The 16261-nt window shown below is 42.4% G+C and overlaps 1 protein-coding gene across 2 annotated transcripts in view; it reads right to left on the reverse strand.

Annotated features, from left to right (window-relative positions):
* SREBF2 (sterol regulatory element binding transcription factor 2) overlaps positions 1 to 16261 on the reverse strand; it is a 149491-nt gene that overhangs the window by 31384 nt on the left and 101846 nt on the right. For both annotated transcript variants that reach the window (XM_073592722.1, XM_073592724.1), the window contains exons 12-13: positions 6387 to 6558; positions 117 to 228 (exon numbers count right to left, since the gene is read on the reverse strand). In XM_073592722.1, the coding sequence (XP_073448823.1) occupies positions 117 to 228; positions 6387 to 6558 (284 nt within the window). The remainder of the gene's footprint in view (positions 1 to 116; positions 229 to 6386; positions 6559 to 16261) is intronic.

Raw genomic sequence — 16261 nt, forward strand, 5'->3', positions numbered from 1 at the left:
GAAACAAATACAGTAATACGTTTTTATTGCAGGCTGCCTATCGTAGGACTTTTATTATGTATTTCTGGACAAGGAACGCATTTAAACACATATCAAAATGGCAACATTGTTCATACCAGCTTTCTTCTTCCTGGAACACTTTACTGCTCTCTGGCTTTGCAAGTGAATACAATGCTTTCTCCAGCAAGGATTCACAAAATATACGATGGATCTGAGCAATGGGGTCAGCTGTGTTTGAGAAAAAAGAAAACAAAAAAAAAAAACTGTTTAGTACCATCTTTGTCATAGAAAATTTATATACAGAACACAAATCTTTTCCTTTTAATGTTCTATATTAATATAAAATATGGGGCACTTGGAAAGCCAATCCAGTATATATATATATATATATATGTGTGTGTGTGTGTGTGTGTGTGTGTGTGTGTGTGTGTGTGTGTATATATATATTTTTATATATTCTCGAGTCTAAGCCGAGTTTACAGCACTTTTTTTGTGCTGAAAATGCCCCCCTCGGCTTATACTCGAGTCAAGCACTTTTCTGCAGCAGAGAATGACATTTTCCGAACAGATTTTGGGGCCCCGTATCTAGGGGCCTCTTAGTGCTAGGAACCCCAAATTTGAAAACCCAGTGGGTTTCCTAGCACCAAGTGGCCCCGAGATACGGGGCCCCAAAGTTGGTTCAGAAAATGTCATTCTCTGCTGCAGAAAAGTGCTTGACTTTTTTCGAACTGACTTTGGGGCCCCTTGGTGCTAGGAACCCCAGCTGGATATGTTGAAGTGCTAGTTCCACTGGGTTTGCACACCAAATTTACAGTTCCTAGTGTAAATATAGTTCTGAATATAATTGTATTGTATTTTGTATGTATTGCACTCTGCCCTCACTGTGCACACGGCACTAATAATGTTTTCAGTAAATGTTTACATTCTTTTGAGTCCTGATTAGAATAAGCCTGCCTATGTAACACCCTTGTTACGATAAACCTACAATTGTAATATTAATGTGATACCTACGTAATCATGTGCATAAAAACCTTCAATTGCGTCATAATAAAGCAGAACAGTAATTTGGAAAGATGCTGAGCGTATCTTTTGTGTCTGTTCCCTACTGCAGTAGTTATTATTAATTTGGAACCACTAATCAATATGAGGATAGGAGTTGCCTATCATCAATTCAACCGAGTCAGCATGGCGAGCTTTGCCTTAGGAGGGGATTCCAGGTGACCCTGAGTATCCGTAACGAGGAGCTTGAAACGATCCGGAAATTTCTGATAATCAGCCGGCTGAGGTAAGCCTTTTGCTTACATTTGAGTTATCAGACTTCCTTGATCGGTAAGGCATTTTCAGGACAAAGGGTACCTATTTTACTCCCCTTAATCGAACTGTATTGATTGGTGGTTATATGTTATGTTGTCCCTGTCTATTGTCCATCGGAGTGTTATAAATAAGAAAGGGAAGAATAGTACTGTTCACAGGTATATGTAGTACATCTGCTAGATAAAGTAGTTTAGAGGCAAGAGGGTATAGGCACAAGTAGAGAAGAGAGAAGACTGGCCAGTCATTATGGGCATTGAATTAAGTAAGGGAATGAAGGGTAAGAGACCCTCAAAAATGCCCAGCGCAAGAGGAGCACTACATATGAACCAAAGGTGCGGTTCCGCCTATACTGAGCCCCTAGATTAATGGTTAGAGTGGACAGGGATCCACAATGGGTAACTGGGTTACCAAAGTCCACAGGGACTAAGAATCGTGCAGAGTAAATAGCTAAAGAAACAGTTATCTATGTGAGCAGGATGGATCAAGGGTGACATTAGAACTAGACAGAAAGGGACATTTTCATGTTAAGTTGTGGGATGAATTTGGGATCAGGCACTACAACTAGTAAAAGTCAGAAACAGAGAAATGAGAGGTAAAACAGAATACTTTATATGTTGTCAGAGAGGGAAGATGGGATGAGCACTGTGGCTCCCCATCTGATCATAGAATCATAGAAGCTAGTTATAAAAGTTATTTAAACAAAATAAGGAAAGCAGAATTTAGGCAGGGAAATATTAAAGAGTTAAAAGAAAGTGAGAGAATGATATGCATGTGTTGTGTACAAATGGGAAAAATGTAAGCGATTTTAGAGAGATATTGGTGTGTGTGCGAATGCTGGGACCTTTAGTTCTATTGCTTGTGTGTGTCATGTACGCAGATGTGACCCCCTCCTTTGTGCTCTCATGAAAGAAATGTGGCTGGGATGAGAGGTTAGTGATAAGCTGGAAGGACATCATGCCAATTCCAGTTTTTTAGACAAAACATTTATAACAAAATGTGCCGGGTTAACGAATCTAATGGTAAACAATGTGATCACAATTATTTTAAATCTGTTTTCCAAACATGGTAAAATGAAGGTTACATTTAACCGTGTATTACACAAATTGAATATCCTTTGATAGTGGAAACAGTGCATTTAAAAAAGGGAAATTAAGTAAAATTAAGTAGTAATGAGTATTCATTTCTAATATGAGTTTAACAATTTTAACAATAATATAGATATATTGAAACTGGTTTAGACAACCTTTGGTTGGAAATGAAGTCCAGGTTAATGGGGAAATTTGTAATGAATGAGATTAGTTTAGATTAAGATAACAATTTTGTAATTTTACATTTATACAATAAGCCCTTATTGAGAGAAAAAAAAGATTAAGATGAGGTTGTTATTTTGAATAAAGCTGCCATAATATTTAACAAAGCCAAGATGGATGGAATACATAAGAAGTTTTTCTACAAAAATGATATTGTAAGGTTTTTGATGAAAACTTGATGTGCGGTCCATGATGTAAGAGTAATATTAAATAAAATTTAAATATAACAGACCCATCACATCAAGTCCACACACCCTGTTAGGATAGATGCCGCCTGCAGCCAGTTGTTTTATAGTTTTTGATGCTTTCTGGTCCATCATACAGATTCTTGGTCCTTTTGTTTTTATTTATTTTTATTTTTGAAATCCAAAGCAGAATGTGTGGATTGTGAAATGATGTGCCCCTTTTTCTTGTAAGTGAAGTGGTATAAGCAGAAGAATAGTTTGGATTTATGGGCATCGCTCCATGACCGCAGGGTATTGTTATCATTTATTATAATATTGCCAGGAAAAAGTTGTCTTTTGAAACATGAAACTGGAGTTCTTACACAAACAGTGTGATAGAAAACAAGCCATTGTAATATATTTATGCAAGCTGGACCCAGTAATGAAGGGTTCACCCCGATATATCAGAGCTGTAGCTTTTATGCAAAGGTGCTATTAGACAAAGTTAGATATTGTTTTGGTCAATGGTCCGACATTCTGTGCAGCAAATTTACAGCTAACTAAATGTTTGTCTAATGAAAGGTTTAAAATATGAGTTTGTTTATGTACAAATCTAACAATGAAAAATGCGTACATTTATTCAAAAGAAAGGAAAAGACGCATGTGTTAAATTGATGACATAGGAATCAGCTGCTGTGAGCCCAGTGCAGGACACACTCCCTGAAGACCCAGATATTACATTTTTTGTAGATTTGAGTATGGAGTTTATCACCCAGAAGGATACTCTGTATTCAAAGTCATTGGATCCTTTTTCCCCAGCTCAAGAAGCAGAGCTCCATGTTTTAGCAAAGCCTGTGAGCTATAAAAAGAGTGTATATTTATATAGATAGTCGAGATATAGAGAGCTTTTGGTTCCATTTGAAGGGCCAGAAGTTTGTTTTTACTTCGGCAGGTAAACCAATAAAGCATGCCAAGTTAATTTGATTGGCTGTTTTCAGCCTTCCAGCTTCTTGCTGAGGTAGCCATATTAACTTTCACACATGGAAGCAGACCAGGTGACTCTAAGGATGCTGCATTTACAGCCCCGGACACTTGATGGGTCTGTGCAACTCACAGATTCCACCCTAGTTCTGGCCCAGTATAGCTGGGATTAATAATTCAACTTTAAGGACCCCAGAACGAGAAGAACAAGTGGTCCACAGGGGGCAACTTCTTATGAAACAGGACTTTGGAAAAGGTGATCATTTATGTCTGCCAGCCACTCTTTTCCCTTCAGCTTGACACATGGACCGTGTCATCAGTCACAAGCAGTTATGGCTGCCTTAGTAAATGAGCGTGGGATATAGCCAGGGTTCACCACAGTTGTTTTTATAACACACCACTTCTTGTTTTACCTGTTACCAAAGGTGTTACCAAAAGCTGAACATCCCTCCCAGAGATTACAAAAAAGATATATCCAGATGCCCAAGTCAGGATCTTACGAGTATGCATTTTGTCTGTATGGACATGTTTTTTGGATGTCCAGTGGCAAATGCTACTGCAAAGGCCACAGTAAAAAGTGTTATCAGAAGTAGTTTGTAAATATAGAGTGCAGAAAGTACAGAGAGTAACAAAAGAAATCATTTTTTATAGGAGAGTCCTTACTAGAAGTTTTGAGGTTTTATTTTTACACCCCTTACTGTCTACAATGTAGCGGACAAAGTACAGTAAGAAACTAGAAAACTTTTGCCTGAATGTTTTCTTATATTTTATGAAGCCCCTAAGGGGGATATTGGACTCTCTCCCTATGAGATTTTGTTTGGGAGTGTGTTACTCACTTGCTTATATTTTGTCTCAGCAGCTGAAGTCCTCCATTCGGATCTCACGGAGAATGCTGATGATCTTTTAAGGTTTTTTACAAACTCATTTATGTGTTTTCTCCCTAATTCCAGATCCTAAAAGTTTGGAAGGATCTAAAACTAAAGCCAGGTGACTTTTGGATTGTTAAGAGACATTTATATATAAGGAAATGTTTGGAGACTCAATACAGCATCTATTTCATGTACAGTTTTTGCAAAACTTGAAGGAAAAGTCACCTGGATCCACACCAGACACTGCAAAAATGACTAAATTAAAGAAATCTCTGTGTTTGATTTGTTTCCCTCTTGTGATCACAGTCTAGGGTACTTTTTGATTAAATTACTTTAATTGTAAGGGATATATATATATTTGAAAAGTAGTTTAGCCATGTTGAAGTCATATCTTGTCTTTTGTACGTCTTCCATTTTATGTAGAATTGTCTGTGTTTACATATGCTGATAAGTCAGCATGCCAACAATTAAGCTAGAAGGCCATTCTGGCCACAGGAGTGTACAGCCAGTACTCTGTAAATATGTCTTATCAATCATTTGTTTTTCACAATGAAAAGTCATTTGGTAATGAAAAAGTTGCTCAGCTATTATTTTCTCCACAATGGAGTATTTTTTTGCCTCTTTGGCCAGGACTACCTCCACCTAAGCATGTGGAGGTTCCAGGTTAAAAGGTGATAGCAGGTATGGTTAGTGATCAAAATATTGATCAAAAGAGGGGAGACTGTAATGGAAATTTGTAAGTTCTGTATATAATTGTATTGTATTTTGTATGTATTGCACTCTGCCCTCACTGTGCACACGGCACTAATAATGTTTTCAGTAAATGTTTACATTCTTTTGAGTCCTGATTAGAATTAGCCTGCCTATGTAACGCCCCTTGTTACGATAAACCTACAATTGTAATATTAATGTGATACCTACGTAATCATGTGCATAAAAACCTTCAATTGCGTCATAATAAAGCAGAACAGTAATTTGGAAAGATGCTGAGCGTATCTTTTGTGTCTGTTCCCTACTGCAGTAGTTATTATTAATTTGAAACCACTAATCAATATGAGGATAGGAGTTGCCTATCATCAATTCAACCGAGTCAGCAGCATTAAGTGGCCCCGAGATACGGGGCCCCAAAGTAGGTAAACTGTGTCCATCTGCAGAAATGTAATTTCAGGACCCTTTGGGTCCAAATTTTGGCTGCAGCTAGGGGGCATCTAGGAACCCTTAACTACGGAGTTTGAAGTTTGGGGGACCTATGGCTGCAAATGGGCACAGTGAGGCATGCAAATGGGCATTTCGACCCTCTTTTCCACTTACAGTAGCTGCGCATTTCTCACCCCAGCCTTTTACTCGAGTCAATAAGTTTTCCCAGTTTTTTGTGGTAAAATTAGGTGCCTCAGCTTATATACGAGATAGAGATATATAGATATATATATATATATATATATATATATATATATATATATATATACATACATACATACATACATATATATATATATATATATATATATATATTTATTTACGAAGTATGTGGGTAAAGCATAAGCATTTATATAATACACAAAGTGCACTTTACTAATAAGTGGAGTAAATTCAAGTTGCATATGTGCATTTTTTTGCAGAAGTTGTCCATTTGTCAGGCAAGTTGGGGTTTTAAATACTCCACAATCTTGCAAGATATTCTGAAATCATGTCACTATTTTACAGCAGGACAGAATACTGTGCTGTGTATATGCTCTAGTTTCTCTTACCAGGATTTCTTGAGGAGCTGTAGAGAGGCTCCTTTGCAGCACTCTTCAGTGTCCAGTTAAAGTGGATAAAGAAGTGTTTCCCCATTGGGTGTGTGAGCCATCGCAAAGACTCTGGTAAAGAATCACACTCACCAGTAGAGTTATTGCTTTGTGCACAACCAAGAAAATATGCCTGAATGATAGAAGTCATATTAAAGCATGTTAAAAAGGAACAGTCATGTTATCTTACATTATAGACATCAAATAGCTACTTTGTGTCAATAGTAAAAAAAAGAAAAAAAAAAAAAAGTAAATATTAAAGTAGTAGCCACCCTCAAGCAAATTGACAATATCTCACATGTTCACATATATGCAGCCATGGTTTCAGGGCAGGACTCCAGTGCGATTCTGTTCACTGCTTCAGGTGCGATTGATGTGCGAATTTTTATAAGAAATCGCACCTGAACTAGACTAAAATGCACAGGACTCTTAAAACCTCACTGTGGCCGTCCCGTACATGTGTAAACAGGCTTCATTGAGAAGGCTGCTGGTTCACATGTTATGCGAATCAGATGCGGTTCAAAACGCATCCGACTCGCACGTGTGTGAATGGAGCCTAAGGGTAGGCATTAGACAGGGACATACTCCCAGAAGTTGATAAAGGGGTAGGACCTGCATGAGAATGGCCAATAATGCAAAACCACAAAGGTCAGGATCCCTTCCCCTTTACATTCCTCTTGGAGTAAGGGTCTGTCCACAATCACCATCTACAGAGTGCACAGAATGTTGAACACTCTACTGGACCCATGCAGGCCATCCTTTACCATTTTTTTGCACAGATTATGCCGTTGCAGGTTTTTTAAAATAAAGTTTGATTTCTTAAAAAAATCTGGTAGCAGAGGGTGCCTGTTAACTAAAAGATTAAGTGTCCTAGTGCCCCCACCCCCAAATAAAGGTGGCACTCTGGTCCTTGTCTGAGTGGGTTTTGTGCAAAGTGCATTTAATTTCATTAGTTCCAATAGAGAAGCCTTCTTCTTACAGGCCTGCAGGATGAGTGCTTCTCCATTAAGCCCCTTGGGGGAAAAAAAAAAAAGCCCATGCTTGCTGACTTAAACAAGGCCTGGAACACCATTCAGCATAGGCCATAGGCCACAATTTCATAGTCTGGGTCACCTTCTAATTTGAGATATGCAAACAAGGGAATCTACTGAATAAGCTGGGCCAGGGGGGCGGTTAGAATTCGTTTTAATAAGTGTTATTATTCATTAAAGTGATTGTAAAGGTTCCGATTTGTTTTGTTTTTTTCTTTTAATAACAAACATATTATACTTACCTGCTCTGTCCAATGGTTGCACAGAGCAGGTAAGTATAACATGTTTGTAACATGCTAAAATGTTTATGACATGCTATGGGGGCACTCCCTACCGATTGCCCCCATAGCAAGCCGCTTGCTATGGCGGAAATTGTGTGTGCTTGCTCTCAAGCCATTGTGTGTGCTCATAAGACGCAGAGCGAGGTACCGCCCCACTCTCTGCTTCGTCCTCACTGGCTGCGATTGACAGCAGCAGGAGCCAATGGCTTTCACTGCTGTATCTGAGTCAACGAGGAGATAAGAGTCGAGAGAGCCTCTGCTCTCATGCACAACGCTGGATCAAGATCGGGGCTCAGGTAAGCACAGTATCTCACAAAAGTGAGTCCACCCCTCACATTTTTGTAAATATTTTATTATAACTTTTCATGTGACAACACTGAAGAAATGACACGTTGCTACAATGTAGTGAGTGTACAGCTTGTATAAAAGTGTACATTTGCTGTCCCCTCAAAATAACTCAACACACAAGCATTAATTTCTAAACCACTGGCAACAAAAGTGAGTACACCCCTAAGTGAAAATGTCCATGACACCTTTAGATCAAAACCCTAACTTCCCGCCTGGCTTCTCGGAAGGTATCAGGTCTCACACGTACCTCGAATCGCCACTTAGAGCACAACAAATGTTTCAGAACAATGACATTGTCACATACTCCACTTTATCCTCCCAATTCCCTGAACGGAACATTCCCATCTACAAATTTTTACAAATAAGACACTTTATAAATGACACCAAACCTCTCTCACAATGGTTCAGAGACTATACCCCCTTTTGAAGCACTATGTGCTTGCACGAAACCGCAAAGACACCTAATCTCTTCAGTATACTCCATTTTATTCGACAGAAATGATCCTAAAACCAACCCGATCAGCCAAAAATGGGAGAGAGAACTCGCCTTAGACCTTCCCAAAGATGAATGGGAACGAATTTATGATCATATTCATAAGGGATCCGTTAACATCTCAGCCCAAGAAAATGGCTATAAAATCTACTCGCGTTGGTATCGCACACCTAAGAGAATTCACACATACCACCCCAGTGTCTCCCCGCTATGTTGACGATGCAACTCGACCTTAGGCATACTTCTCCACATCTGGTGGGATTGCCTGAACATACAACCATTCTGGAAGAAAGTCCATGACACCGTTATCCAAATCACTACGTACACTCCTGACTTTTCGCCGGCCCAATACCTACTTCATCATACGTCTATTCCGTACTCGGCATACAAGAAATCACTAACACTCCACCTCATTAATGCCGCAAAAAATGGATTTTTAAAACAGCTTACCTGTAAAATCCTTTTCTTGGAGTACATCACAGTACACAGAGCACCATAGTAATGACTATCTGGGTTATATGCTACCTTTAGGTGATTGGACACTGGCAACCAATAGTAAGAAGGTTCCTCCCATATAACCCCTCCCATACAGGAAGTACCTTTAGTTTTGTAGCAAGCAATGAAGAGCCCAGAAAAAAAGAGGGGAGGGACCCCTGTGTCCCGTGATGTACTCCAAGAAAAGTATTTTACAGGTAAGCCGTTTTAAAAATCAATTTTTCTTTATCGTACATCACGGGACACAGAGCACCATAGTAATGACTATCTGGGATGTCCTAAAGCAATGCATTCGAGGGGAGGGAACATAGTATTCCTAGACCCCTTTTGGGCCCAAAATTTAAAAAGCTGCTTGCAGCACGCTGTGGCCAAAAACAGTCTCCTTTTGAGATCTAACATCCAGTTGTTAAAACCTGGTAAACGTATGAACAGAAGACCAAGCGGCCACTTTGCAAACCTGAGCCATAGACACCTGCTGGCGCACTGCCCATGATGTACTAACTCCTCTAGTAGAGTGAGCTTTGAGATATTGAGGTGGAACCTTGTGTTTCAACTCATAAGCCTGGATAATAACCTGGCGAATCCACCTAGAAATAGTTGAACTAGTTGTTGCCTGTCCCTTTTTAGGACCTCCTGGCAGAATGAAAAGAGTCAGTCTTCCGAAAAGGAGCTGACATATCCAAGTAAACCTTTACTGCTCTCACCACATCTAGTGAGTGAAGTGATCTTTCCTTCTCGGACCTAGGGTCGGGAAAGAAGGAAGGCAAAATAATATCCTGATTCAAGTGAAAACTGGAGACCACTTTAGGTAAAACATCTGGACGGGGTTGCATCACCACCTTGTCCTGATGAACAAACAGAAAGGGTTCTTTACAAGAAAGGGCGGCCAATTCTGACACCCTTCTAGCCGAGGTTATGGCCACCAAAAAGACCAATTTCCTAGTTAATAGGATCAAAGGAATATGCCTAATAGGTTCAAAGGGTTCACTCTGTAGAGCTGTTAGTACCAAGTTCAAATCCCAGGGGCATAATGGCGGCCTTAAGTGCATCACCCCTTTGATGAAGGCTCGCACTAGAGAATGAGATGCGATTGGCCTCTGGAAAAAAATTGATAAGGCCAAAATCTGTCCCTTAATGGTCCCTAGAGATAGATTTAAATCAATTCCCGTTTGAAGAAAGGCAAGGACCCTCCCAATAGTATACTTGCGAGGGTGCCATTTTCTCCTCTCGCACCAGGAAATGTATGATTTCCAGACCCTATGGTAAATACTTCTAGAAACTGGCTTTCTAGCATTTATCAGAGTAGACAGAACAGACCCTCTTTCAGTACCCTGGTCTCAAAAGCCATGCCATCAAATTCAGCGACCGTAAAGAAGGACGGTATATGGGACCTTGGGACAACAGGTCTGGGCGGTAAGGGAGGCACAATGGGTCTCCTACCGCCATCCTCACAATTTGAGTACCAGGACCTCCTGGGGCCACCAGAATTACTGTTTTCTGCTCCACCTGTATCCTGCGTAACAGGTGCGGCTGCATCTGGATTGGAGGAAAAGCGTAAATTAGGGAATACCGATCCCAGAGAATCACCAATGCATCTGTCCCTGCGGCAAGCGGATCCCTGGTCCTGGATACAAAGCAGTCTACCTTGGCATTGAACCTGGATGCCAGAAGATCCACCTCTGGCATCCCCCAATGCTGGCAGATTTGAAGGAAAACGTCAGGGTGAAGGGACCACTCCCCCGGTAACAATTGCTGACGACTTAGGTAGTCTGCCTGCCAATTGTCCACACCTGGAATAAAGACTGCCGACAAAAACGACACGTGCCTCTCCACCCAAGTTAATATGTGATTCACTTCCCTTTGGGCTGCCCGGCTCCCCCCTTGGTGGTTGATGTATGCCACAACTGTGGAGTTGTCGGACTGGATTCTGACCGGAAACCCCACAATCTGGTCGTCCAAAATAGAAGAGCCAAGCGAGCTGCGCGGATTTTCAGCAGATTGATGGGCAAGGTTCTCTCTACCTGGGACCATTTCCCTGTACGGAAGCCTCTTCCAATACCGCTCCCCAGCTGAGACGACTGGCGTCTGAAGTTGACACCTTCCAGGTTACCAGCAGAAATGACTTCCTGCCCCTTAAGTTGCTGGTCCTTGACCACCAAGAGAGGTCCTGTTTTACCCTTGGGGTTAGAAACATTGGATGATCCAAGGCTAGAACAGACTTGTTCCAAGCCTCCAGGATAGTTTTCTGGAACAACCTCAAATGAAACTGCGCATAAGGAACTGCGCTGAAAGATGACACCATCTTGCCCAGCAGTCTCATGCACAATCGAATTGAGGGTCTTTCTACCCTTTTGACTTTCCTGACCAGCTCCACTATCGAGCTGACCTTTAAGGGGGTAAAAACACCCTTTCCTGGGTCCTATCCAGGATCAGGCCAAGATATGTCAGGATTTGAACTGGATGAAGGGCCGATTTGTCCATATTCAGGATCCAGCCTAGGTCTCTCAGAAAGTGAACAGTAGTTGAAACATTTTCTATTAGGGCGGAATAGGACTGGTCCTTTAACAGAAGGTCGTCTAGATATCCTATCACCAATATCTTTTGGGACCTTAGAGAAGCCAATACGGGAGCCAACACTTTTGTGAAGACTCGAGGGGCCGTAGCCAAACCAAATAGAAGTGCTACAAACTGGAAATGACACCCCTCTACTGCGAAGCATAGAAATCTGATGTTGGCCGAAAATCGGCACATCCAGGTACGCATCCTTGATGTCTATGGATGCTAAAAAATCCCCTTTTTTTAAGGATGCGATCACTGAACGAACCGTTTCCATACAGAAGGTTCGGACCCTTACAAAGGAATTGAGGGACTTGAGGTCCAGAATGGGCCTTACCTCCCCATTTGGTTTCAGCTTTGAATAAAACCCCCTGAATCTTTCTTTGTGCGGAACCTTGATAATCACCCCTTGCCTTTTTAGCTGTTCTAAGGCTAGGCATAGGCTTTTCTTTTCTCTGGGTCCGATGGGACTCTTGATATCAGAAATGGATTTGGGGGGAAAATCCTGGAATTCTATTTTGTAACCCTGTGTTATGGTGGAAATGACCCACCTGTCCTGCACCAACCTTGCCCAAGCATCTGCGAACCGCCGCAGTCTGCCCCCCACCTGTAAGAGTGGGGGCGCCCCTTCACAAGGAGGACTTGGCATTGACTTTGTTCGGCTTCTGAGTCCAAGGTCTTTTTTGACCTTGAGGTTTCTTAAAGGCAGGTGGTTGAGGCCGTCGATACTTCTTGGGAGAAGAGGCGGCTGGCCCAGGAGCATTAGGAATTTTAAAGGAGGGCTGCTTATTCCTTCTCTTAACAGGAAGCAAGGAGCTCTTTCCGCCTGAGATTTTTTGGATATACTTATCCAGATCCTCTCCAAACAAACGTTCCACATGAAAGGGAAAAGCCGTGAGCAGCCTTTTACATGGCATCTTGGCTGACCAGTTCTTTAACCAAAAGACTCTGCGCATATGCAATGAGAGTAGCGTAAAGCGAGACATCTGCTGGATTGAGTCCTTTAACGCGTCTACTGCAAAACATAATGCACAAGGAAGTTCTGACAAGTCGTCAGAATATTCCTCCTGAACCGGCAGGTTCCTGACCAGTCTTTTAAAACGGTCCTTCAGGGCTTGGTAGATCCCAATAGCCGCAATAGCCGGTTGTACTGCTGACCCAGCCACCGCAAAGGAGGCCTTTAGTAAGGATTACAGCTTCTTATCCGCTGGATCTTTAAACCCTTATGCATTATCCACTGGACAGGTTAAGATTTTATGTACCGAAGAAATAGCAGCATTAACTAAAGGTGTATCCCACTTTTTTTGAATTTTCCCTCCATAGGGTACAAAAATGAAAACTCTTTGGAGGTAAGTATATTCTGTCCGGGTGGTCCCAGTCAGCGTAAATCAGCTGCTCCAATAATGGATGCACAGGAAACGCATGGGAACCTTGCTGCAGTCGCAAGGATCCCAATGTAGAACTGAAAGTTCTGACCCTTGTACAGGGAGTAACTTAAATCCTGCTCTCACCATTTCAGCTAAAGACTGGATAAACAATTTTTGAAGCTGACAATGGTTCTTCAGAACCTGAGTCCCCCTCTGAGGACTCTTCAGCCTCTTTATCCCCTACGGCCACCTTCTCAAAATCCTCTGCCCATTCTGGATCCAAATCACAAGGACCCAATTGGCTAAGAGAGTCCTGGTGCTCAAGTGACTCAGCACTGGGACCAGGCTCAGGAGAGGGAGATCTATGCCGTTTCTTCCCTCCCTGTGTTACTGAGGCAATCATACCCGCTATTTTGCCTTCCAGGCCAGCAAGGGCTGACGTTAAGTCATCCTTAGTAACATAAGCTGATGCAGGGATATTGGTGGTGGCCACAACGCCTGACAAATGCAATGGCTCAGCCAGGCCAAATGCCGCAGGTCTTTCGGGGGATATAGGTGCTGCAGTAGCCTGAGGTTGATCTCCTGTTTTTAAAGGAGTCTTTTTAACCCCTGGACTAGGCCTGTTCCCCATGTCTCGTTTTCTGGAAGAGATTGCTTACAGGGATTTAGAGGAAAAACAATACTCTCTCTGTGCTATAAGGCTGAAAAACAGCGCATAGTAATCACCACGGCCTTAACTTTCTATGTGTTGCAAATGCCCGACTCACGTAGCCTCTGTGTTCCACCGTATACAAGTCTAATCTGACAAACAGCCTTAACACACACAGGCGCTGACTTCCCTCTATATGCGCGCGTCGTCACGTGACGCACGCACGGGAATCTTACTGCGCACACCCGCTGGGAATACGCGGCGCCATACCTTCACGCCGCGATGCACTTGGTGACCACCATCCGCGTACGCAATAGCGCACACAGATGGATACAGGCGCACGGGCATGCGGCGCACTCCTGACACATGCGCGTGCCCAGCACACGCGGCCCTTGTGCGGGAGACAGCCGTCCTAGTGTGTCTATATGGGACTAACAGTGGAACATAAGGTATGAACATTTGGCAACATGATGTCATGTCAATACAGTAATATTACTTTTAGGCCTCCAGAGGGAGCACTCACCGATCCTCGCTGCAGGGCCTGTACAGGCCCAATCTTCCCCCATCACCGCGGGTAGCGCCACTGAGGACCTTCAAGGACCGGGTCCCCTTTTTATTTGTTTGGGTCCACACCCTTGGACCTGTAAGGCACCCTTTAGGTTTCCTTGGGCAAATGAAAGACCAGGAATACCATATAACAAGGGTCCAGCGCCATAAAGGACACATTACAGACAAAACCTTGTTCTTGAACCAAGGCTCAGGTACCATCCACTTTAGCATAATATGCCATCTGAATGGATCCGATTATAACATCCTCACTGGGACATTATTGAAGAAATTTGAAGAGCTTCCATAGCCGTGACCATCACCTTCAAGACACTGACACAAAGCTAAAAAGGTACTTCCTGTATGGGAGGGGTTATATGGGAGGAACCTTCTTACTATTGGTTGCCAGTGTCCAATCACCTAAAGGTAGCATATAACCCAAATAGTCATTACTATGGTGCTCTGTGTCCCGTGATGTACGATAAAGAAACAATGTATACCTGTCCTATGGAGAAGCACCACTCCTCCCAAAATTACTGACTGGCTGCAACGTGTAGAACGCATAGCAGACATGGAAAACCTAATACACCAAGCGAGAGAAAATCCAACGACATACTGGAAAACATGGGCATGCTGGCTAAACTTCTGTGACTCCTCGAATTTTCAGGAGCTACAACGCAACGCATGACTTCTTCAAGTAATGGAAATAAACACTTATCCCATACTTAAGTTTACATGTTCCACTGAGACTAAACTTCCGCCACCCACACCTACCCTTCTTCCTTCTTCCCTAATTTCTCCTGCTAACCCTCCATGCAGTAAGGAGAAATTATCTCCGTATACTATTGCCCCATCCTTTCTAAGCAGGGCCTACCTAAAGGTAATATGTAAAAACACTTTTTCTGACAGCCCCTTATTTACGGCTTACTTTACCAAACCATCCTGCTTATGGTGAAGGCCAGTTAAGCCAACGAGTAAACCATTACTATGGTTTTAAATCCTAACAGCTACAATCGCCCCTCCCTAACACAGTATGATCCCGTCTGGGGTGTTGGGGATATGGGACGGCCCGCTTTGGTTTACCAGACACTCTGGTGCAAGCCTTCCGAGGAATACCCTCCTAAGCCATACGGCAGCGACATTGGTGTTCACCATACTTTGCGCTTACCATGCACAATCTAAGTATAGACTGTATTTCAAGTGTATAGATGTGCTATTTCTGAAACGTGTTCTTTATTGATATTTGTCCAGTACATTATAAAACTATACCTGCTGTAATGATTACAAATCTGTTGTGCTTGTTTGTATAACTTGAAATTCTAATAAACTTTTTGGAAAAAAAAAAAAAAAAGAAAATGTCCAAATTGGGCCAAATTATCCATTTTCCCTTCCCAGTGTCATGTGACTCAGTGTTACAAAATCTCAGGTGTGAATGGAGGGAAGGTGTGTTAAATTTTGTGTTATCGCTCTCACTCTCTCCTACTGGTCACTGAAAGTTCAACATGGAACCTCATGGCAAATAACTCTGAGGATCTGAAAAAAAGAATTGTTGCTCCACATAAAGATGGACTAGGCTATAAAAAGATTGCCAATCCCTAAAACTGAGCTGCAGCACGGTGGCCAAGACCATACAGCGGTCTAAAAGGACAGGTTCCACTCGGAACAGGCCTCGCCATGGTTGACCAAAGAAGTTGAGTGCACATGCTCAGCATCATATCCAGAGGTTGTCTTTGGGAAATAGACGTATGAGCCATTGCTGCAGAGGTTGAAGAAGTGGGGGGTCAGCCTGTCAGTGCTCAGACCATACGCCGCACACTGGATGAAGTTGGTCTGCAATGCTGTCACCCCAGAAGGAAGCCTCTTCTAAAGATGATGCACAAGAAACCCCGCAAACAGTTTGCTGAAGACAAGCAGACTAAGGACATGGATTACTGGAACCTTGTCCTGTGGTCTGATGAGACCAAGCTAAATGGATTTGGTTCAGATGGTATCAAGCATGTGTGGCGGCAACCAGGTGAGTAGTGCAAAGACAAGTGCGTCTTGCCTACAGTCAAGCATGGTGGTGGGAGT

This window comes from Aquarana catesbeiana, linkage group LG07 (genome assembly GCF_042186555.1).
Source record: "Aquarana catesbeiana isolate 2022-GZ linkage group LG07, ASM4218655v1, whole genome shotgun sequence".
Taxonomy (NCBI): Eukaryota; Metazoa; Chordata; class Amphibia; order Anura; family Ranidae; genus Aquarana; species Aquarana catesbeiana.